Source organism: Lissotriton helveticus, chromosome 5_1 (assembly GCF_964261635.1).
Source record: "Lissotriton helveticus chromosome 5_1, aLisHel1.1, whole genome shotgun sequence".
NCBI classification, from domain to species: Eukaryota; Metazoa; Chordata; class Amphibia; order Caudata; family Salamandridae; genus Lissotriton; species Lissotriton helveticus.
In genome coordinates this window covers 1,135,521,963-1,135,547,488 of record NC_136065.1, presented here as the reverse complement: position 1 = coordinate 1,135,547,488, position 25,526 = coordinate 1,135,521,963, and the positions used below count along the sequence as shown (strand labels likewise).

At 47.6% G+C, this 25,526-nt stretch overlaps 1 protein-coding gene across 1 annotated transcript in view; it reads right to left on the bottom strand.

Annotated features, from left to right (window-relative positions):
• Positions 1-25,526, bottom strand: part of SMC3 (structural maintenance of chromosomes 3) — an 845,399-nt gene that overhangs the window by 713,867 nt on the left and 106,006 nt on the right. Inside the window, exons 4-7 of the mRNA XM_078643761.1 lie at positions 4,455-4,522; positions 3,532-3,603; positions 3,071-3,150; positions 1,285-1,363 (exon numbers count right to left, since the gene is read on the bottom strand). Of these exons, the coding sequence (XP_078499887.1) occupies positions 1,285-1,363; positions 3,071-3,150; positions 3,532-3,603; positions 4,455-4,522 (299 nt within the window). The remainder of the gene's footprint in view (positions 1-1,284; positions 1,364-3,070; positions 3,151-3,531; positions 3,604-4,454; positions 4,523-25,526) is intronic.

The following is a 25,526-nucleotide window of genomic DNA, read 5'->3' as shown; positions in this document are numbered from 1 at the left end:
ACATAGGCTAGGGAAGGGAACATATAAAGAAAGGGTGGGGCATAACCACGCCTTTGGCCATTTGCGTGCTTTCATTTGTGAAAGCCATACACAATGGCCAAACAAATGTGTGGGTGTAAACAAATCCACACGGAAAAGTTGAAAGTTGGGAGTGCTTACAAGAAGCCTCCCATAGAGTAGCGCATGCGCGCTGAGCTAGGCTCGACCTAAAAAACAAGAGACTAACTATAAGAGGACTGCCATATATTGGACTTGGGCCTCTTTAGTAGCAAGTATTTATTTAAAATACTAGTACAACTAATGGTCTTAAATTGCGTGCACCACTGGCAAATAAACTCTCCTTATGTCACGTCTAATATGCTTGTGTAGTCCTTTACGGAGTTAATAGAGCTCCCACGGTGCCCTTCTATTTCTCACCTTTTTTGGTGAACGTGAAATGGAAGATCATTGTAGTATTCTTTCAAGGAAGAACTCCTGACTGTTTAACACACGATTATCACTTACACAGATGCCAGGCAGACTTCAATAGATCATGCAACAAAACACCAGATTCCGAAGTAGACAATCACTCACTTCTTACCAGGGAGTAAATATTCTGTCAATACCAAAGCGTGCACAGTTTTCATAAGACATGGTTGAACATTTTAATTGCCACTGACTGACCTGATATAGTTAATGAGAATATCAGTAGTTTGTGCATGTAGATCTTTTGTTATAAACCTTGAAAAAGCTCCAGTCAACTTGCCATAGGGGCGGAGCATGTGTCAGCAATAACGTTTTCCTGTTTGTTTTCAACCATAGAGATCCTTAATTATAAGTTGTGCTGTTATATTACAAAGATGCCTAGGATGTTTGCCAATTGCTCATCCAAGGAAAAAAAACTAAACGTTGCATCCAAAGAACTATTGGTATATTTTACCACCTTCAGTCTACTACAAACTTGTCTCTGGCAGGGCATTAAACTCAATTCCAGAAGAGGCATGAAACTACATCAGGCATGTTTATGTACCATAACAGGGATATAGACGGGACAATTTTCCTCAAATGCCTTAATACAGACTTCTGAAATATTCTTCCAATGAACATTTGGGTATATCTTATCTTACTTACAAAACAATCAGCATTTTCATACAAATATAGCTACATGAGTCATTACAGTAACTTCTTGAAAAACTACTTTTAAATAGTATCAAACTAACAGCTTATCTTGGTAATTATTTGCCCAATTCTATCTACATTCTAGAAACACAGTTAAAAATTCCATCATTAATGTTAATATCTCACCTTTCCTTGTTTCACTATATAATAAGGGTTACTGCGAGAAAAGCCAGCACTTTCAAGAAGATTCATGACATCATTTTTCCTATAACGAAAAGTTATGCAAAATTAATATGAAAAAAGTTGCTCAACTTGGTTTTGCGCCTGACAGCATAACTACACAACCAATATACACATGGTACATAAGCACAAACGTGTCATAGCGTTTTCTCCAGCTTGTCCTGTACCAGAAGTAAGCCTCCTGGTCATCTGTCCACAATGGGTCACATGTTTTTGGTGACCCATCTGAAAACGTATCAAATGTCACAATAGCAATTAAAATTACATTTCTGCCAAAACCTTATTATACTAAGGTGTATGAAAGAACAGAAATGTTGGCTGCTCCTAGGTCAGGTAGAAACCCAAAACAAATAATAAGGACTAGTTACATCTTTATGAATTTGAAGTTCATTCAACAATTCAGTGGTTCCAACTGCAGAAACTATTTCATTATGCAAATCTTGATCATTTTGAAAAGGCAAAAAAAAGTCATTTTGTTATGATCAAAAATAGTAGGTGTACAGATCTATACACTTCAAAACCGCTTTCCAAATAAAATTCACCTGTACGTATCTTCTATGCCCTTGTGCACCCTACAAAAATGATGACAACTAACTGTTTAATAATGTTAGACCTCAGTTTCAAGCACATTGTATTACATGTTGTATGGGTGCGTGGAGAAAACACGTTCGTGGGAGAAATTTCAGAGGAATAGAATTCTGTCAAATTCTTAAAAAAGAAAAAAGTAATGGCTTAGATTGGACCACAACTCTATGAATCTTAAATAGAAAAAATCAAAAGATAAATGTTCAGCACTATGATGATGGGTTTGTAATTAGCACAAGAAATGATGCTTTCAAGAAAGGCACAATGGAATAATAACATAAAACCACGTACCAGCCGACGGGTTCTACTGACGATTAAGGGTGTAGCAAAGGTTCATGTCCTACTTATGAAATACATAACTATAAAGTTCATAGGAGAGTCTTAAGCAAACAAATCAAATATTTACTAGAGTCGAGTTTATGAAGTTACTCTCAAGATTTCAAAAGTATTTGTAAACTGAAAAGATACATGGTGAGCCTCTATTAACAAAGTAAGGGCACCGCAGGTGTAGAGAAGCCCTTTTTGAACTATAATTGCGGAGTTCGTTCGATCTATGTTTTAATATGACTTATTTTTTTTTAATCTGCTATTAGAACCAGAACATTTATGGAGGAGAGCTTTTAACAAGAGTAAAATAACTATATGAATCAAGAACTGTCTAAACATCTGTGTTTTTACTGTCAATTAATTTTACACAATGTATCATTATATTATTTTATGTGTTTATTTTGTATTTTCTTTCATGACCTTATTTAGGCCGAATAAACATTATTTGATTTGAATTGAATTACTTGCTAATCTGCTTGAACAGGCAAGTGGCTGGCTTTCTTGGAGGAGAAATATCAATTTTGATTTTTTGCGCCTAGATGGTACTACTGCTATTATTTTTCGGAATTATTTACAATGGAATAAGAAAAGGAAATAAGAAATATATATTTACTTTTGTTTTGATTTTATTAAAATGAAAACAAACCATTGAATTATTGTCCCCTGCAAATAAGCACAAACTTTACAAAAATGTTTTCATAACTAATGTAGTGCTCCGGGTTATCTGGAGGAAATATACAGTGCTCCTGTGACGGAGAATCAGATTTGATCAAATATAAATACAGTTTTGAGTGCAAAAACAGATGTGAAGAGTACCTACGTCACCATTTTCTTGTCTAAGAAATATTGATCCTTTTTTGCTCCTATGACGCGACGTAATGAAACTTCTTCTTTGTCAATCTTTTGAAAAATAAAAGAGCACATTTTATAATTCTAGCAAAACCAATCGAAGATTTTAATATCTCCTTCACATTGTTCGAAATATAATAAATAAGATATCTGTGTTTAGCTCACAGTAAACAACCACCAAATAACAATTAAAGGCAATAAAAAACATTTTTTCAAGATCTATTCACACTACAAATATCTGTACAGGAATTGGTTTTAAAAGTTTTAAGAGTCAAACATTTCATAGGACAGCACTTAAAAATTGTCAGAAAAATTCTGCACTACTAGCCAAATTACACAAACCAAATTTGCTTAGAGTGACACTTTTAAACTTTGTATAGCTGTAAATACGTCTGAGAGTTTTCAGCCACAAGAAAAGGGGTTTTAACTTACAGGTAATCTGTTATCCGAGTTATCAAAAATAATTTCCACAAAAGCAGATATAACACGAGGTCCAGTTCCTTCCTAAAAAAGATTATAAAACATGTCAATTAATTAAGGAACATAAAAATGTTAAATTTCACTGTATCAAACAAATGCCTGCAATAACTATTCATACAGATCGTTTAAAATGAGTGATAAATATAAAAACAATATTAATAAAAGATTACAGAAAAAGGGGCTGAAAATACATGCACTGAGTGAGGCTTCCCCAGCCAGGTGCCAGAAAAAGGAGGGTGACTAAATGGTCTATAATATGGATTTTTGTTTGAGCAGAACTAAGCACTGAAAATAATAAACGCAATGAAAATGGAAATAGGTCAAGGCATAAACAGTTTTTGCTTTTATGAGGGAAATTTCAAACGTATGTACAAGCCTAATGGAGTAGATGGAGTATTCTCCACTTAGAATGGCAACTGATCGCTCAACTAACAAGTAAAAGTAATGATAAGGATGGGTTTGTTAGAACATATTCCTTGACAGAAGACACCAAGTCTGAAATACAAGCCCTTGAAAGGGGGAAGATTACTTCGGCTTTGGAAGCATACACCTTGAAATGCACCAGCTCCTTTTTTGACCAATAGCTCCACATCACATTCAGAGAGCTGAGAGGGTTTGGGACTCAAGAATAAGAGCAAGAATTCATAACAGCAGCAAAGCATATCTTCTATTGTCATAATTGAGTAAATTGACATTGATTGCAATAAATTACTCAGGTCTGAAAGTGGCCATTTACAGAAACATCAAACCTGTCTAAAGGAAACAGAACACTTAAAAAATATAACATGCCTGAATAAAACAAAACTCATTCTTCAATTATGCAAGAAATGGTAAATAATCATGCCCTTAATTGTCTGTTGTTTTCTGTGACTTACATGCAGCAGAGCCAATCTCTGCTCTGGGCGAAGATGACTGAACTCATCACTGAGGACGAACTGAATTGCTGCAAAAGAAAGAATATTAATGAATCAAATATATCAGTTTAACACCTCTGGCAAATTATATCTGCACTTAGTGTTCCCACTATTTGCTTTTTTATTTTTTTTCCCCAAATAGGTTTGGAGTTTGATGTGGTCAAAGGTCTGCTAGACATCTTTCTACCACGATCCACTGTAGGTATTATTATTTTTTTTAAACACACAAAATGGTTCCCTCAGGGGAACAGTTCTTGTGTCAAAGTAGGTGCTCCTTGTGAACTGCGCAGTGTTAGTGGATGGCGAGACAATGGTAAGCAAAAGTGTGCCGTGATAAATACACAAAGACAACAAATCTTCACTTAAAAATGCATAAATTTGTAACGTGTGGAGACCTGAACTCAGGGTTCTATCTATAGCAATCATTCAATAAAGTCAACAATATGTACGACGACGTTTTGACCCCAAAGTCTTAACTTCAAATGGAGTCTTCATCAGGCCATAAATTTGTACACATCTCTTCATTGGTGATATAGGTATAATGCAACAATTCTGAATAACACAGAATAAGTACACCGGTCCGCTGACAAGTATGTAAGCTAAACTGTTTCGATATGCATCGGAGCTCGGCTCAGCCATCACTGTTTGTGAACACGCAGTTTAGGTATTATGGCATTTCCTTTCACCACCACCGGGCCTCAGGCTAACTTGCAGAGATTACAAAATTTGGGGAAATACAAAATATTTATCAACACGGTATTATAAGGGACAAGAAGAATTACAACAAGACCTGTACAGCTATACAATTACCCTATGGAATGGGAGACAGTTTTCATATTCATGGACCAGTCTTGTCTGTCTACAATGTACAAACTCTCAACTAAATTCTGAAATTATAACTGGCCTGGCAAGGATTCAGATGAGATATGAGGCTTCCTGTACTAAGCTATTTAACGGTGAGTAACGCTCCAAAATACGATTTATTTAGGGAAGAATTTATGTTTTGCGACCAAATTCTGGTAGCAAAATATTAATATTATAACCCATTTCTTTTTGTGAATGGCCACAAAAAAGTTTTTGGCCCATGGAACTACTGCCTGCTCCTAAAAAAAGTTTGTACAATTTTTGTATTTTTTTTTTAATGCATCCCATTTTCAATTATGGAAAACAGGCTGCAAAAAAACAAAACAGAAAAAAACACTGCTTTATTTAAAACAATCACAAACATGGTGATCAGGCCCCCGAGGATATTTGCGGTGCGGATTAGCCAATTTAGTGGCATTTTGCAGCAATTGATTTTCCTACAAATACACACTGCCTTCAAAATTAACCAGTGTGCTCTTCTGTGTCATAGCTACCAGAGGGATGAGCTCAGGTTTAATTAGTTAATATTGTTGTTCATCTTGAAAAGGAGTGTGATTACTTGAGGTGGGAACTCCCTCCATTTCCTTCAGGTCAACCACCACCCCTACTTTTTGCCTGGTATTTAATGTAATTTTGACAGAAAGTGCACTGAGTTCCGGCTATCCAGGGCCCCAGAGCTAGATCTCTTTCCCTACCTAAAAATGTACAATTGTTCCATCCTTTAGCACTAATCAAAAAATGACCCAGTCCTCAAGGCAACGCAGAAATAAGTCAGGCTGTAAACAGTTCTAGATCGTCCAGAGAGCACTCTAGTTATATCTCTATTCATAGAGATTATACCACCGTTTCAGGCTGTTGCCAACGTTAAAAATTGAGCCCATCTCTGATAAACAGAAAACCATCCAACACAATACAGACATTCACTCAAAGGGACAACATTTAGGAAAAGGTGTGAATAGCTAGATGACACCTCACGGGCGCACCACCAATGGGGCCCCTGGTTGGTACTCACCAGGTCGGCCCTGTTCTCATCATCGGTGTCAAATAGCTTAACGAAAACGTGTCCAAGACCCAAAGTAAGAAAAATAACAGTGAATGGTGCAGTGTACAAACAACATATATGTGACACAAGACTAACAGCGTTCAACATATAACACACACTAAACTGCGCAGCAAGATATTACTCGTACTTTATTGATATCTTTTTGTTGCATTGCAGTTCAACATGTAATATAAAAGGGTGAGATATGAATACTACCTATCGCCTCATACTCAACCCGCAGCCGACATGTTTCATTGCCTTAGGTATAATATCAGGCAATTTCTTCAGGGCCAACGTATATTTACGATGTCACTGCCAGCGGTACTGTGCTTCTAAATGCTGGAAATCAAAAACATAAGACACACATATGTATATATGTGGGCATCTGCCTGTAGCAATACTGCATATTTGATATCCACTTTGCACCCTGTTATGGATTAAAAATGCTTTTTACCTAGATAAGACATTTGCTTTCATACCGTTACCGCTCTGGCTCTGTGCAAAAATCTCAGACCCCCTTCCGATCGGTAAGTAGGGTCCCGCCTCCCTTCTTGAGGTGGGAACTCCCTCAAAAGTTTGTACAATTTTTGTATTTTTTTTTAATGCATCCCATTTTCAATTATGGAAAACAGGCTGCAAAAAACAAAACAGAAAAAAACACTGCTTTATTTAAAACAATCACAAACATGGTGATCAGGCCCCCGAGGATATTTGCGGTGCGGATTAGCCAATTTAGTGGCATTTTGCAGCAATTGATTTTCCTACAAATACACACTGCCTTCAAAATTAACCAGTGTGCTCTTCTGTGTCATAGCTACCAGAGGGATGAGCTCAGGTTTAATTAGTTAATATTGTTGTTCATCTTGAAAAGGAGTGTGATTACTTGGTGGGAACTCCCTCCATTTCCTTCAGGTCAACCACCACCCCTACTTTTTGCCTGGTATTTAATGTAATTTTGACAGAAAGTGCACTGAGTTCCGGCTATCCAGGGCCCCAGAGCTAGATCTCTTTCCCTACCTAAAAATGTACAATTGTTCCATCCTTTAGCACCCCTGTAAGTCCGTAGTAAATGGTACCACAACTGCCCAGGGTATGGGTACTAAAGGGGGTCCCCCACGGCTGCAGTATGTATTGTGCCACCCTCGGAGGCCCCTCACCCAACTCATGAAGACTGCCATTGCAGGCTGCGTGTCTTGGTGCAGATAAAAGTGACAACACGACATGGCACACATCCCTGTGTAACACACAAGATGATGGATGGAATGTTGCACAATGGCAAAATATTCACCCCCAGTTACAGATCTGGGTTTAATCCATCGTTATTTTGCTCACCAAGCCACCCCAGTTCAGACATGGCCATATTCAAATCAGTCTTGACCCTGTGCCTCATGGGAACAGTCCTGCCCGAACTGCCAATCCATGTCTTCCCTGGACGGAATCAAGCATCCTAGGACCGGTTTCTGGCTATCAGCCGTCGTTCAGCCAGGATAGCTTGACTCCAGTGGTGTAGTGAGCACGGGACCCACGTCTGGGCATACCCTTCCCACATAGGGTAAACAGCAAAACACACAAGATGATGGACGGACTGTTGCACAATGGCAAAACATTCACCCCCAGTCACAGATCTGGGTTTAATCCATCGCTATTTTGCTCACCAAGCCACCCCAGTTCAGACATGGCCATAGGCAAATCAGTCCCTTGCTCGCTGTGCAACTGGATTCAACCTAGCCTGGCTGATGAAGGGTGATAGACTGAAACCAGCCCCAGGATGCTTGTTTCTGGTCCAGGGAGAACCCGGCTCAGGGCTTGACTATTCCCATGAGGAGCAGGGTCAAGACTGATTTGCATATGGCTGGCTCCAAACTGGGGTGGTGTAGTGAGCAAAAGAGAGATCTTTTTTACTGGGGGTGAACAGGATTCATTCTGCATTCCGTCCATCATTTGTTGCCGCAGCATGCCTACAGACAACTGCATACAGTATAGGTAACCACCCCACAGAACTGCAGGCCTTACAGCCCTAAGGCAGGGTGCACTATTCTAGATGTGTGGACATATCTGCCTGAGCAGATATGCCCCTGTGATGTATAAGCTAATACTTGGATGTCACAGGTGAACAGGGAAGTCATTTTAAGTACAAGTGCTGGACACTGGTAAACATGAGTTCCCCAGCTACATGATCTGAAATCTAGGATGTTTGCTGTCAAACACCTAGTATTAATAAACGCACACTGATTCCAGTGGAGGACTTATTAATACATGCATCCCGAGGGCACTTTAGAGGTGCCCCTTGAAAACCTACTAGCTTCTATCTAGAGTTGTGGCTGACTGGTGCAGACCAGCCTGCCCCCAAAGACAGGTTTCTGACCCCCTGCAGGTGAGAGCCTATACTTTTTGAGAGCAGACACAATGCCTGCTCTGGCCGGAGCAGTGCTTAATTTGAGCCGGTGCTTTCTGGTGCATCATTACTTAATTATCAACACTGGAGCTTTTCATGAGCACCAGTTAAGGACAAATTCATTTGTGGTAGACACGGGGAGATTAAGTTTAGAAAATCTTTATTCAGCTGTGGCCAGCCATACAAGAGTACATCACAAATATAACACATTTCATGATAAAACACCAAAAAAAAAAAAGAAAAAGAATACACAAATATCAAATAGGAGTGCCATAAATAGATGAGCAACTGCGAGCATGGCACACATCAGCAACACATTTTGTGTTTAAATTTCAACATTAATCACGGTCGGAAAAATACATACATAAAAAGTCATTTTCCGACAATGTTTCGAAGACGAACTGCGAAAGAAATATATTTATAAACCATTATGCAAATAAAGTCATCATTTAAAAGCTGGAGATAATGCAAGACAGCCCGACATTTTCTTATATTTAGGAATTTTTAAAATTGTTTCAAAAAGGCATGTCTTTCCTTAGTATACACTTTACAAAAAAACAAAGTGCAATGTGCTCTAAACAGATTCTGAATCACAGGGGCATAAATCCAATTTAGCATCAGAATATACTTTTCAAGGATATGAAACCAAGAAATGAGAGATTTCAAACCTGAACCGAATAAGGTAATACAATTTAGCGTGGCTAAGGTAAAAGGATAGATAAAGTTCTGTGCCTGGAGAGCAGACTAAAAGTGAGTGATCCACAACCCTTTTTAGGTCTCGTGGCGTTAACCGCGCGAATGCGCGGTCTCGCCAGAGACCTATTGTGAGCTACTCAGCTTTCCAGGAGACAAGAGATGGCCACGCGCATCTTCCAAAAGGGGATCGGAGCGGGCCTCGCGCGCGAGAACGCGCACGCTGTGGCCATCTCCTGTCTCCTGGGAAGCTCCAACACACACCCAGCCACACATCCCCCTGCTTTCACACACGCATGCGCACACACAGACGCACACACGAGCGCACATACACGCACGCACACATACAGAGCCCCCCTGCCGCCGCACACAGACGCGCGCACACACACACACACGAGCGCACCGGGACCCCCCACCGCCCCCCCTACAACTAAGCCCCACTCACCGCTAATCCGGACTTCTTCAGTCTCCTCTGCGGGGTGCGCTCCACGCGGGGCTCCCTCAGCTCACGGGAGACCCGGACTTCCGCGCACTCCATCCCCACCCATGTCCCAGGCAAGGTGGCAGCATGCATGCTCAGTGCCTAAGCGTGTGTGCACGAGCACCTTCCGTGACCCCGTTTGAGAAAGGTGTTCCTGCAACTCCCGCACACGCCGGCTTTTCCCACTGCAGGGAAACCCACACAGCACCACCAGCAGCATGGTGTCCTTAGCGTCTCACCAGAGCGCACATGCAGCAAATGTTATCACCCGGAAGCATAACAACTATGGATGCCGGCATCGCTCATCCGCATCCTTGCAGAGGCCGGGATGTGCTGACTCTACCTCTCGAGGCTTCTTAAAGGCTCTTCATAAAGTTAAATCTTTCTACGTTATCCTGACAGTAGCTTTAAAAGGGCCCTGTAGGGGCGTGGCCAAGATGGTGGAGTGAGCGGACGTGTATCGCCTCAGCTCCTGCCAACGGCCCTGAATAAGCACTGGTTCCGACGCCTTTGGCCCGCAGTTAGGGGCTTTGGGCAGTCGGTCCCGTCCATAGAGCGGAACAGACCCGGTGAGAGAGGCGGAGACGCGGCTAGAGGCGGTGTGGGACGGCGGCGGAGTCGAAGGTGCGAGGTGCCCCATCCGACCTGAGAACGAGGCCGACTCGGCGTGGAGGACGTGGCCGAGCGACGCGCCCCTTCGGCGGTGTACAAACGCGGCCAAGGGCGGGTGTCTCCCGCGAACATCGGAAGGCGACACAGGGGTCCACAGCGGCAGCGGGAGCCCCCGGGTGGCGGCGGAGTCGGGCGGGCGGCCCGCCAGACAGCGGAGCAGTGATCGGCCGCCACGGGGCCCAGAAGGCGAAGGCGGCGCAACGTAGGGCCGGAGGTGGGACCGCCATCGGGAACCGCAAGCAGCAGAGTGGTGAGTCCCGATTAGAAGCAGAGTGTGGGGACCCGGGGTGGAGGAACCCCTCGGCGGGCATATCGGCCCGGTGGCACAGCAGACCCCCAGAGTGTACCCCTCGACGGAGACCTGGCAGACTGTGTCCCCCTTGGTGGAGGCGGACGGTGAGGGGCCCGGATACACAGCTGAAGGCAAGGTCACGGACTTGGGCCTTGCAGGCGCAGATTGACTCTCATTTGCACCGGGAGGTGCCCGCCTTGACGCAGCATCATCAGGGAGTGCCCTTGGCTTTAGAGGTGGCAGTTCAAGGAGAGCCTCTCGCAGTCCCTGGGGGTGGCGGCTGAGTTTTCAGAGGACAACAGGCCCGCCCGGGCGGAGAAGTAGGCCCGGCCCGCATCGGAGCCACTGGAGCACGAGCCGTAGACGGACCTTGCGCGGGCCCCCAGCGCCGAGGAAGCCCTCGCCAGGGACACAGGCGAGAACCCGCCGGCCTGAGGTGATCTGGCGTCACCGCGCTGCCACCGGGGAGATTTGAATTCAAGGAGGTAACTTGCGGAGACCGTCGTACCGGCACCATAGCTACGGACACAGCGGGATGTCGTCGGCCAGGCCCCCCAGAGGCAAAACGGTAAAGGAGCTATTCGCGAAGACGCAGACCCCCCCACAGAAGGACGCGGGAGCCTCAGCTCTGAAGAAGATGGACCCAGCCTCTGGCAGTGGCTCCGAGCCCATCACGAAGGCATTTCTGGAGTCCCTCTTTACGTCCCTGCGGGACGACATACAGACTTTTAAAACAGAATTCGCCAGTGAAATCCGGGAGGTGAGGCGCGAGATGGATGGCATAGGGGAGCGGGTGGCAGACCTGGAAACCAAGAGCGACGACAAGGACACGGAACTGGCAGGCCAACAGCAGGAGATTATCCGGCTGCACGATCAGCAGGTGGACTTGCAACTCCACCTGGAAGACTTGGAAAATCGCTCTAGGCGACACAACATTCGCATTCGCAATGTAGCCACGTCCGACGCCACCCGGGACGTGTTCCGCTACGCGAGGGAACTTTTCAACCACGTGCTGGGGCGACTGTTGGACTCCCCTCTACAGCTGGACAGAGCACACAGGACCGGACCGCCACGTGCAGGGACTGCTCCCCCCCCCGGACATTTTGGTGTGCGTTCAGGACTATCGTACCAAAGAAGACATACTTCAGAAAGCGCGCCAGGCCCCATCTATAACATTCCAGGGCACTTCCCCGCAGTTATTTCAGGACCTGGCTGCACTCACACTCCACAAGCGCCGACTCTTCAAACCCGTCACGACCTACCTACAGCAGAACAACATCCCATACAGCTGGGGCCATCCCTTCCGTCTGGTTTTCAAGTTGGAGAACAAGCAATACCAGCTCCGCTCACTATCGGAAGCCTGCACGCTGTTGGGAATTGAGAAGCCCGAAGACGAGGCCCTCCCGACCAGACTAGTAAGACTATCTTACACTTACTCTTGTTTTTTCTCCTTTTCATCCTCGGATGAGGGACAATGACATTCTACGTTTGTTGGGTGAGGGGGGAGGGAGGGGAGTTGGGGTTGGGGAGGGAAAATGATCCTTGGTACATTCACGGGCAGGGGCAACAATGGGACAAGGTTTGGGGAGGGGGGAAGGGGGTGGTTGTTGGGTTGGTTGGTGGGGGCTGGGGGGGAGGGAGGAGGGAGTTGTGGGGGTGGGTGTTGGTTCATGGTCGATAGTGGAGTGGGCTGTTCGATGTCCTGGTAGGTTGGTTGTTGGTGCGAAGGTTGCCGCTGGGATTCACGGGTGGGTCGGATTGAGCCCGATATCATGGCTGCATGGGATCCACATTCACATAGATGGTGATGAATGATGTGGTTGTTCTCACGCTTAACGTGAGAGGTCTGAACAACCCGGTGAAGCGTAAAGCTGTTCTACTATTTCTGGAGCAGTCCCAGGCAGACATCTGCCTCCTACAGGAAACACATCTACTGGCGAAGGATTGTCACCGCCTTCAGTCTAGTAAATTCCCCCTTCAATTCTATTCCTCCTGTCCGGACAAGAAGGCCGGAGTGGCAATCCTAGTTGCGCGCAAGTTTAGGGGCAAAGTACTGGGTAAAATTGCGGAAATTAAGGGCCGAGTGTTAGTTTATAGGTTTGCGATTTGCGATTTGCACTACACGATTGGCTCCCTTTACGGGACCAATGAGGGACAAGAGAAATTCCTGCATAAAGCGCTTACGGAAGCCACTGACACAGTAGACCGCCACCTTATACTAGGGGGGGGACTTGAATTTAGTCTTTGATAATCTGCTAGATAGGTCATGCCAGCGCACTAGCCAGGTGGGGGCGCTGTCGCCAGCGGGCCTGCTCCGTTTACGGGACCTAGGGTTAGTGGACTCATGGCGCGCGCTTCACCCGGGGAGAGGGACTACACGTACTTCTCAGCTGCACACAAAACATATGCGCGCCTGGATTATCTGCTTGTCTCCCCACCTATGCAGTCACTTATCGCCAGTGTCGAGATCAGTACGGCTTCACTCCCTGACCACGCGCCGGTCACTCTCACCCTGTCCGGGTCAGGGGCACCGCGCTCTCATAGGGTGTGGAGGCTGCGGGAGTCCTTGTTGCATAGGGGAGAAGCAATTGCCAAACTCCAAGGGGCGATAAAAGACTACCTGTCCCACAATAGTAATGACGACACCACATTGGCTACTCAATGGGCGGCATTGAAGGCGGTCGTGAGGGAGGAATGTATTTCGATTTCGGCGGCCGAGAACGCTGAACGCCAAGCCAAGAGAGACGAGCTTACTCTGAAACCTAGGGAACTGGAAAAGATGCATAGGAGAACTGGGGCTCCAAGAATCTAGGCCAGTTGAAGGCTGCCCGTCAGCAATTGGCGGCCTTAGATCTAGACAGGGCGGAATACGCGGCCTTAAGGCTCAAGCATGCATACTATACCGGGGGGGACAGATGCGGCCGCCTCCTTGCGCACAAGTTACGCGCAATCACTCAGAAGCGGGAGGTTTGGGAACTGAAGGGGAGTGATGGTTTACCTGTCACTGGGGATCAGGCAATGGCTGGGGCCTTTAGTGCCTACTACGCCGAACTGTATAGGGCTACTGCGCCTGACCCGGAGGCAGAGCGGGATTTCCTGGAGTCACTCCCACTGCCAGCTTTGACGCAAGCCCAAATTGACTGTCTGGAGAAAGACATCCGGCCAGAGGAAGTTATCTCGGCTATCTCCCGCCTCAAAACGGGCAAAGCACCTGGCCCGGACGGCTTCACAGCGAGTTTTTATAAAACCCTCTGTGCTCAGCTGGCCCCACTACTTTCCAGACTCTTTACCTCCTTTGCGGAAGGGGGGCGATCCCTGGGGATCTCCTTGAGGCATCTATTGCGGTTATACTTAAGCCTGGCAAGGACCACAGGGACTGTGGAGCATATAGACCTATATCCCTCCTGAATGTTGACCTCAAACTCTATACTGGGATCCTTGCCGCCAGATTGGGCCCATGCATGGGGGGACTAATTAACCCGGACCAGTCTGGATTTATTCCGGAGTGACAGACCTCCGACAACACCAAGTGAGCCCTCCATCTACTGGAGAAAGCTTCCCGAACGCAAGGTGAATACATGATGCTGGCTATCGACGCCGAGAAGGCATTCGATAGAGTGCACTGGCCCTACCTGGAGAGGGTACTGATAAAGGCAGGGTTAGGACCCAAGTTCAGAACCAGAGTTATGAACTGCTATAAATATCCCTCTGCCACGGTCCGAGTGAACGGCTACTCTTCACCAACATTTCGGATCGAGCGGGGCACCAGACAAGGATGCCCGTTATCGCCCTTATTGTTTGCCCTCTATATGGAGCCGTTGGCGCAGTTGATTCGCATGGACCCAGAGGTCAAAGGGATCAAGTTTGGAGGGGATTTGCACACCATTAGTTTGTATGCTGATGACTTACTGCTGTCCCTTGCCGAGCCCCGTAGCTCTCTCCCTGCTTGCCTCGGCGACCTTGCCAGGTTTGGCCGAGTGTCGGGCTTCAAAGTAAACATGACGAAGTCGGTGGCCCTAGACCTATCCCTAGAGCCCCACACGCGCGCCACACTTCAAGACGCATTTCCTCTGCAATGGGCCACAGAAGCGGTCCCGTACCTCGGGATACAATTAGCCCCCTCTCTTCAGACCACGGTCGATATCAACTACACCCAACTGCGACAGACGGTCAGAAGCGAGTTGGGACAGTGGAAATATTACCCGCTGTCATGGCTCGGCAAGGTCGCGGCGGTCAAAATGACGATTCTCCCCGAGATACTCTATATCTTCCGCACTATACCCCTCGCTCCACCCAGGGGTTGGATTAAACTGATGCAGTCCGAGCTCTCACAATTTATTTGGAATGGGAGGAAGCCTCGTCTGAAGGCGCAGATAGCGATGCTCGCACCGGAGCACGGAGGAATCGGGATCCCGAATCTAGCCACGTACTTTCAAGCGACACAATTACGTTTCCTGGCAGAATGGGTCCGCTGGGAATCTGGGAAACACTGGCTGTTTCAAGACCAAGCGGTAGCCGGGAGAACCCTGCAAGAGATACCATTCATGCACCGGGCGCACAGACCGCCCAACCTCTATGCGTCGTTCATCACGCGCGTCCCGCTGAAGATCTGGGACCAGGTGGGGGTCTCGCGCCTTTCCACCATCCCATCGTCGCTCACTCCCCTCCTGGACAATCCCGACTTCCAACCGGGGATGGACAAGACAGCCTTCGTAGGTTGGAAGCCGGCGGGCTGCCGTGCTCTCTGACATATATATGGGCCTGAGGGGGCGATCTCCTTCCCACAGTTCCGTCAGGAGTTCGGTCTCCCGGAATCCGAGAGACTCCGGTATTTCCAGGTCAGACACTGGACCCTCCACCCCGCGATTAGAGGTGAAGCGGACAGGCGCTTGACAGACTTTGAACGCTGGCTGATCTCTCGCACAACTGACAAGCAGCTAATCTCGGATCTTTACAAGACACTCATGCTTAAACACAGATACACCTATAGCGCGAGTAGGGCACGCTGGGAGAGGGAACTGGGGAGAGCGCTCACGCATAAGGAATGGGGGGGTATATACAATAGAGCGCGACACTCGGCCTATCACATGGGGCTTACTGACACCCTTACGAAGATAGCGACCTATTGGTACTATACTCCAGAACGCTTGTATGAAATGGATAGTAGCAAGGACCCATTGTGCTGGCGGGGTTGTGGTCAACTAGGCACACTAAGGTATATTCTTTGGGAGTGCAGGCTCCTGCAGGATTACTGGCAACAGGTATTGAGCGAGGTTGACGCCCACTTTGACACTGAAATCCCGCGCTTCCCCTCCTATGTCATTCTGGGATTGCCCAACGCCTTGACCTATCCGTTGAAGTCACGTAGAGGTCGTCTTATAGCCATCGCACTGGGGTCTGCGATACAGAATATCCTGGCGCACTGCGCAACTTCCCACACACCAAGGTTGGCTCCACCGCCTGTGGATGGTCCTGGGCATGGAAAGGATTTCCCTCCACAAGGCAGGTGACGGGACCAAATATGCGGAGCTCTGGAAGCAATTCCTAGCCCTCTTGTCGTCTGAATTTGTAGAAGTAACTTGTCCACGGTACCTTAGGCTGTTGAGGCTGACTGACACTGCCTTGGCGAAGAAGGAAGATGGGCCCGCTCATTAGTTGGGTGGCGACCATTGAGACCTGAGAGGGAGGGCGACCATGGACCACAAGGGGAGGGGTACGGGTGGAGGAGGGGAGTTGAGGGGGGAACAGGGAGGAGGGAGTTGGGGGAGAAGGGGGGTGGTTTGGTGGGCTTTAAGGGGGTTGGGACGGCTGGGTTGGGGGTGGGTATTTTGTTTATCGGGGGTGTTAGAAGATTGAGGCACGTTGCATCCCGGACAGTCTGTGCAACACATTGGCGATGAGGAATTACAGGGCAAAGAAGGAGCTGACGGCGGGCCGCCTGCCATGGTTAAGCAGTATGTGTACACCCTCCAGTTGGACTCGGCAGGGAAGGCTGGTTAAACGCTTGCTTTGTCCCGTTTTAAACGCGGCCGGACCGAACCGGGTTGTAGGCGGCTTGCTGTGTATAATTACAACCCTGCAAGTTATGCACTGTGACGTACTCCCTTGTGTTGACTTGTCCTCTTGGTCAATTGGCAGGCTGTTTGACGGCCACATGCCCCTGTATTGTACCTAACTTGTGTTGACATGCTCATTAAAATAAAAATATTTAATCCTAAAAGGGCCCTGTATGTTTTGAACGATGCCACCGGATAACGCGAAGTCTTTGCCCCCTGCATAGCGCCTCTTCCTCCTCCCCCGCAGACAGCCCTTCACCCAAGTCATCCGGGGCCCAGCCGTGGGTGTAGCGCTCACCAGTGCCTAGCAAAGCAACCCTCCACACTCCTCCACATTCCTCGGAAGCCCCACCCCGCCCCTTCAACCTGAGACCGAGGAAAAAGGAGGGTAGCGGGAGGGGGAAACCCAGATGTAATTGGAGTCCATGTGCTGTACGGAGGAGCGCTACCCCTGGGGCATGATGTGCAGAAGCACCATTGATCACGGTGCACCCCTGACTCGACATCCGCGGCGCCCTTGCACCCAAAGAGGTGCACACGTCCTTTGACTGAGGCGCTGGTAGCTGCGCTGCTCGATTGCGCTGCCTCCTCACGCGCCGCCCTTGCATCCCCTCTCTCTAACCACTATTGCGCTCAGTTTCCTGCCGGGTTGTGTTCCACCGCCCCCGTGGGCACATTACTCGTGCCTTTGTCATAAATTCCGCCAACACACGCTTCTTGGAAACAATCCTTCCGACTTCAACTTCGGCTTATTACACTCTCCCTGCCAATAAGAGGAGTGGGATCTTCACGCTATCGAGAGGCAGAGGTCTGTTATTACTATTCCCCTCCTAACTACCAAATTGTCATGCAGACATTTGTATCACTGCTGTGTTGACCTTTGCCTCCTTATTTAACTTTCCCCAGAGGGGGGGGGGGTGGGGGGGGGGGGGGGAGGAGTGTCGCCAACTTTTCCCTGCTCCCACCTCTTCCTGCCCCTTCCTTATCCTAATTGTCACTTAAACGGCTATCATCTTTAAGAGGTGAAATCGCCCTCTTACTCAGATGACGTTACCTCTCCGCGTAACAGCAGCCAAGAACTCTACCCCCAGCTCTTGCATCACCATCCCTATTCCTTGAAACCGCACTTTTCTTATAGACCCCCCACCCCACCGTGACTTTCATCCACCGCCACGTGATCCCAACCCGCGCCCCCCCATCCCTCCCCTTTCCTTGACCCCCCCCAGTCCGGGACACCCTACGCCTCGCCAGTGCCCGCCCTGCAGCCATCAACCTTTTGTCTCCACCCAAGTCCTCCCTCCTAAAACACAGCCCCCACCAATTAGCGAGCCGCCCCCCGCTGACGGATGCGCACCTCTCAACACATCTCCATCAAACCCGACTCCCTCTGTGTCCAGCATGCCCCAACCTGCCCTGCAAACTTCCACCACCTGGCCCGCATCACCATCCACCCCCTTATTGTCCTTGAGCTCCCACCCCGGGCGCCACCGTAATCCTGCCCGCCCCGTGACAGAGCATACCCCTACTCCTGGCCCCCTGCCTCAAACCCTCCGCGCCGTTATTTATTTTCTTCCCCTTACTGTGGAGGGCAACTATCTGCGCGGCACCCCCCACCCATCACCCGCGTGTTGGCAGTTCAGCATAGTCCACCACCCACACCCCCACCGAACACCCCTCCCCACTGTCCTGCCAAGCCACCCTTGTGCTCCCGACCCCAACCACGCATCCACGACCATCCCCTGAGCCCCCAACAATTTACAACCAGCCAACCCTTTCCCGAGCGCCCCTCACTGCGCACAAGTCCTCCCGGGTGCCCGTCTGTCCCAGCCTTCGCACCTACCCTCCGTGTGTTCGGCCTCATCCCCTCTGCTGCTATTATTGTTGCCCTATTCCGACACGCGCCACTGCCCCGCAAGACGCCGCCTCGTCCTTCCCTGTATAGGATACCTTTGCACAATTACTTGCAAACTCCGCGATGTCCTTGCCTGCGTGCGGCACTAGACCTCTTGCCCCAAAGCCGCCCAGAAACGAACCCCAAACTAGCCCCAGCCTTATCCCCACCGTCCCGAGCCAGTGAAGCCCGCACCAAGGTCCCCAGCAGCTCCCCCCATCCTCCGACGCCCCCCTGCGCCGTCAATGGTCGGCTGAAATTGCGGGCAGTGACTAAACAACTTTCCTTTACCTTCCGCCATAGATAGTACTCTAGCCACGAGAGAATCCCGCAGACGGGCTCCTGCCTCCGTGCGACACCCGTATCCGCCCGATCCCCCCCAGCGCCATACACTCCACCAGTCACCACATCCCAAGGACTCCGTGCATCGCCGGCCTTGCCCAACCCACCGCAGCAGGGGGGCGGGAGGCTGTGACCGCCATCCTGCATATCCTGGAACATTTGCGCACCCGGCTCCCCTGGCCACCTGCTAATAGGCAGTGTCCCGCATAGACTTCCATTATCTCTGATTGGCACCCAAGCCGCCCTCACCTAGCACTCGTTCCTGGCCCTTCCCGACCTTCATAGACAACTCCCCACAAGCCCTATTCTGCCACCCCGCAGGCCTCTTGCCCCTCAGACAGCACTACGCTTCCAATCGCAATGAGCCCTGCAGCTGCCCGCTTATCTCCACCCCCCTCTGCACCCCGCCGCCCAGAATCAGCGCCCCTCTAGCGCCTTGCCTCCAATACAGAGTTTGTGAAAAATTCATGCAACACATTGTCATATACAATGCCAATAACTCAAACTTGAATGCTGCGAGACCTATTGCATTGCAAATGCTTGTTTTAGTTTTTTTTCCTGTATACCTCTCAATGAATAGGAGTGAGCTAAAAAGTCCCTTTTCAGCTTTGGCTTTGATGTGTTCGCAATGTTTCCAGGATTGTCGAAACAATCCCAGGGTCTCCAATTGAGCCTTAACGTACGAGATCCATGGAATTTTACTCACCCATTCCAGTTTTAAACAGTCTGTAATGACAGCACGATTCAAAGATGTTTCTTCCTTCACCCAGATATTAAGCCACAATAACAAAGGGGCTAAATGTATACGAAAGGACAGGGGGAATCACACCAAGTTCGCTGTGACAAATGGTAGCAGCAGTGCTTTTTGGGACACTCAGTTTCAGAAACATATTCTCAGCTTTCTGCAAGCATTCAACATTACAGGAACGCCAAACTCTGGCACCATACAGGATGACAGCGCACGTGCGTGCTTTTTAAATTTCAGTCATTACCTTGATGGGTCGAGAGCCTCGTTTTTTTGTAAACCCGAAGATTGCCTCCATGCTTTGGTTAAAACCGCTAATCCTCGCCTCAAATAAGTGAGACCAAGTATTTTTTGATTCAAAGAGAATTCCTAAATAAGGGAAAGTGGGCAAGTAAAGCATTTTCTCATCGTTTATAAAACACTAGCAGCCCGTCCCGGCGTTGTCCGGGTATATAATAGAATGTGTGTAATGTGTGTATTTGGCAAGGGCAATTTATTTTAAAATCTCACGGTAGAGAACATTTTTTGTTTCATTAGAATCGGAACGGAAAAGGCCCAGCTGCAGCCCTGGTTGATGTTAGCAGGCGCATGTAATGTCGTTGAATGAGTGAGTTATCAGCCGCGGGTAAATCCGTTTAGTGAGAGAGTTGAGTGACAGCGAGTAGGAGAGGCTGCAGTAATTGTCCCCGCAGACACACTCATTTGCGTGTTCCCCCGCTTGAGGCTCAGATGCAGGCCTGTTTGATGTTAGCAGGCGCTTGTTCCCCCGCTTGAGGCCCAGCGGCAGCCCTGGTTGATGTTATCAGGCACGTGTAATTAGTGTACTGATCCGCCGCCTGAGCCCGGCTAGAGCCCTGGTTGATGGTAGCAGGCGCGTGTAATTTCGTTGAATAAGAGAGTTCAGTAACAGCGCGCAGGAGAGGCTGCAGTAACGTTACTTACCACGCCTCCAGCTGAACGCGTTTGACACGGCCACAGCAGAAGATCTTCTGATTAATGTACGACCCACATGGCATGAAAGGCGGAACGTAGCACACGCCCCCAGCGTGCCCCTTGACGCGGCGCAATTGCGTTCACATGGCATGAAGGCCGGACACACGTCCCCAGCGTTTCTCACGCCCCCAGCGTTTCTCACGCCCCCAGCGTGCCCCTTGATGCTGCGCAGCAACGTAATTGACGCTTGTATGTACGACTCACATGGCATTAAGGGCGGACACACGCCCCCAGCGTTTGTCACGCCCCCAGCACACGCCCACATACCACGATATGATGGCCGTACCACAAGCCCCCCAGCATTAGTCACGCCCCCAGCCCACGCCCACAGCACAACACAGACACGCCCACAAGGGACTACTTTGCTGGCACGGTTCTTTTACCTTTTAAATGTATATGGTGGCCGTCTGCATAGCCTATGTCCTTCTGCTGCAACTGCCCTTTCCAACGCTGTATTGGGTGTTGTGATTGGTGCTGTGGTTACTGAGATTACCCGCCTCAAAGGTTTGGGCTCTCTCTTTATAATATTAGTATGGAAGTATGGATATGGATATGGATGCGTTTAAAATTGCGGGGGATTTGCCCACCACCATAATATGAGATTTAGCTACATTTGTCTTCAGGCCGAGGTCATCCACAAAATTATTAAAACTAGTTAAAAGCCTTTGCAACCCCACGCCAGTTCTGTACATTTAAACACAATTGTCTGCATATAGTGGCGTTGGTAACAGCCTTTGGCCTATCTGGGGAGCGTCCCAGAATCACAGGATGTTGAGCCGACGTCGAGACTCAAACCTGTTCCGCCAGCTCCGAAGTCGGCAGCACTGACCATTATGCCACACCCTCTCCCCACCTTCATGGCTCTATTTTAGGCAGCGCTAACAGGAGTAATGGGCTGTTGCAAGCTGCCTCCTGACCAGAGCCCCAGCACTGAATTTCTTTTTTTTTTTTGTTTTAACAATTGACCACTGGGATGGAGGCATACCAAAGCAGGAAGCTTCAAAGGCCTCCACTACCTTTGATATATGTTATTACAGCTTCCCCAGACAGGGGAAATGCCAACCCCATGCCCTGGGCCTATCTGGCAGCAGGGCCGTCTTGAAATTGATGCATGGTGCACTACAAGGCCAGTGACACCCCTAAGGTGAGTTGCTTGATGTGACCCCCCCCTAATAAGAACATACCACCATCTTGGTGATGGCAGAATTAGGAACTCTGGGACAGGGTTATGCCAACTTACAGCAGGAAGTGGTCATATAGGAGGTGTGGTGACCCCAAGGGTAAGTAGCCTATTGGCTACCACTCTTCACTCCCTTTAACACCCCTAAATTTAGCATTTAAGGGAGCCCCTGGCACCTGGAAAGCAGATTCTACTGTCCTGAAAAGAAGGACACCGAAGAGCCACGAAAAGCAGGAAATGAGGAGCAGCAACTGACTTGGCGCCGACCTGCCTGCTGTCCCCAACAATTGCACCTCCTACAGCTGCTCTGCCTCCAAAAGCCTGGGAGGACTACCAGCACTTCAACAAGCCACCAGGATCTCCTGTGGAGTAGTAGAGCTGCTCCCCAGAACCCTGCAGGCACACAAGAACCACCACTAGGACTTTGGATCTCCAAAAACCTGACACCAGAATGCACCTCTGCACCCGTGTCCCCCAGCCAAAGACAAGTGGGTCAATAGTATCAGCGAGGTCCTGAGACCCTCCAAATTCGAACCGCACAGGTGCTTTGACAAGACTGGACTCTCAGTCACGGCCTGCAGCCTATTTGTGCGGGCCCCCTCTACTGCAAGTATTTCCTACAGTGAATATCTGACGCGTCAAGACACCAGAGCCCCACAACCCAAGGAGAATTGGGCTGAAGGTGTCCCTACATGCCCAAGCATCGCGAGACCCGAGCCCAGCTGTTGGCTCTGCCAGACTGCGCCCCTTCCCCAGTCCCAAGGTGCAGCCTCTTTGTCCCAGTACCGTTTCCCATTGTAACCAATGGGGAACCAAACACCGAAAATCACCTCTGCACACAGACGCACCAGAGCCTACCTAAGTGACCTGTTGGTGCTGATTTGGGCCTTGCCCCATACTTACCTTATCTCCAGAAGATGAGTCCTGTAAGTTGCTGCTAAATACCCGTATGAGGTAGAAGTGTTTTTCCCCATAGGATAACATTATCACATTGGAGACAGTCCAAATATATTTACCTGTTTGCTTCAAAACTGCTATTAAAAAGTACTTACCTGATGATAAAGTTCTTGGCGCTAAAAAATATATAAAACATTTATTTGTCTACATTGGTGTGGATCTCCTTATTGAGTGTGTGTATTATTTATTGGCTTAGTGTATGCAAGAAATGTCTAACACTCCTTGATAAGCCTAAGGCTGCTAGAACACTACCACAAAAAGAGCCCCTTGGGATTGTTAAAGCAAGCCCTGTCAACTAGTAAGGGATACCTGGACTCTCTACACAATAAACCTCTTTTTGGTATGTTACATAAAGAGTCCGCTTCCTACACATTCCTGATAAAGAAATCCCAAATTGAGAATCATCAACTGTAGCAATTTATCATTTCTTAACATGAATCTTTATACAGGAGGCCCTTAAAGCATACAAGTACTACCAACTGAATAACACAAACAAAGAGATAATATGGAATATTCAACACAAGGAAGTGAATATTTCTTATTTTGTTTCCACCAGAGAACAATTCAATATCAAGATTGGAGGCGAGGATTAGGCATTTCTTTCTAAGTTTATTTCATCCCGCAGCCATTTGAAAGCAAGTAACAAACAAGAAAAAACGACATCTCCCATGATGCTCTTTGAGATGAACGACAGTCCCCCCCCAGACATCAAAACAAGCATTTGCAATGCAATAGGTCTCGCATTTACACAAGTTTGAGATATTGACATTGCAAATAACAATGCCTTTTATATTTGTTTTCGTTTTAAAAACATAAATAAAAGGCATTGTTATTTACATGCCAATAGCTTTAACTCGTGTAACTGCGAGACCTATTGCATTGCAAATGCTTGTTAATACAGTTTGTTTCTTATTCATAACCTCTTTGGATGGATGTGCTCCATTGTAATCCCTTCAAACCCCCTGAAGTAAGAATGGACTCAGTGGGGGTGGTGTTGGTAGGTGAGGATGGAGGGGGGGGGGATGGTGATAGTGAGGGGACGGATGGCATGGGTGGTATGGAGGGCACGGTGGGATGCACAGTCTGCAGTTCTATTGCAACCACAGAGGTATATAGTAAAAGGTTGCTTTTTCTTGCACATCAAATTAACAAGTTTAAATGCCTGTAATTCTGCCTCTTTGTAGCCTATTGGATTACATACCTGATGATTCTACCACATATTTTAATACTTTAAGAATATGTATCCCTCTTAGCTGTTGGATATATTTGATACCCCTGTCCCACAATAACCTATTTACCTCCTTGCCCACATTGTACTATTCTTGCATCTAGTACTAATGGTATTCTTAATTCTGATGCTACGGTTACTAGTACTAATTAGTACTGCTGCTGCTGGTTACGCTATTAGTAGTAGTAATCCTTTTACCCGAAGTGCTGCTGTTCCCTAGGATACCTTGATTTCTCATGTTGTCACTGCTGATGATAGTGCTGTTACTTTGGTATTATTTCTTCGGGTACACCTAGTAAGTAATCTTGCCGGTAAATTGATAAAAGTGAGCAAGGTCTTGGAGATTAGGGGAGATCATCCATATTAGTTTAAGGAGTTTGTAAAATGTTCGCATGAGAAGATGGTCGATGTCTGTAACTATCCCAGATTGGAGCCTCTGATCCTACCTAGACTTTGGTAACTCACTCACATTCTATTGTGGGATTATCTTCTAGATCTATTAACGGCTTCCTGTTACAGGGACTCTGGAAGAAGCCATCCTATCATCTGTGAACATGGACAATTCATTGTCCCTATCTTGTCTTCCTCGTGTATATGGGTTTTCCTGAAGGTTCAACAGTTAGACCAAATTGAAATGAGAGCAGGGAAGCTTGCTTCGAATCTTTTTCTGAAGGAATATTATTTAATGCTGTCAAGTCCACAGCTTACCTGCAATTGCACCTAGCATATAAATAAATATCGGTAAAATCTGTCTCGTCTATTTCTTCCATACTTGTAAAGATTGTATTGTTCATGGTTTTTTTGTGTTTATATGTATTGTCCTTATCCTTTATTCTATCCTCATGTTAGTCTCTGCCATTGCCGTGGGCTGCAGAGCCAGCGTTCTGTCCGTGCTTGGTTTGAGAATTTTAGTTCTTTTTATTTCAGAAGTGGTCCGATATGATGTTAAGTGTATGATTTCAAGGCAATGGAGTTAGTGTAGTGTCAATTTATTAGGATTACATCCTGTAGATCCCCCTAAGCCTAAAAGGTAAATACAACTTTTCTGAAGAAAAGGAAAACTGTCCGGTGTCTCTCATCCCGTCCCTGCTGAGTCAAGCTTGGGTGGAAAGAATTGTGAAGAGTCAAACCTGTCGGAGAATCTGCCATCCGCAGGTAGTATAAAAAAATGTAACACGCACTTTATTGCCTTTTTGGGATTC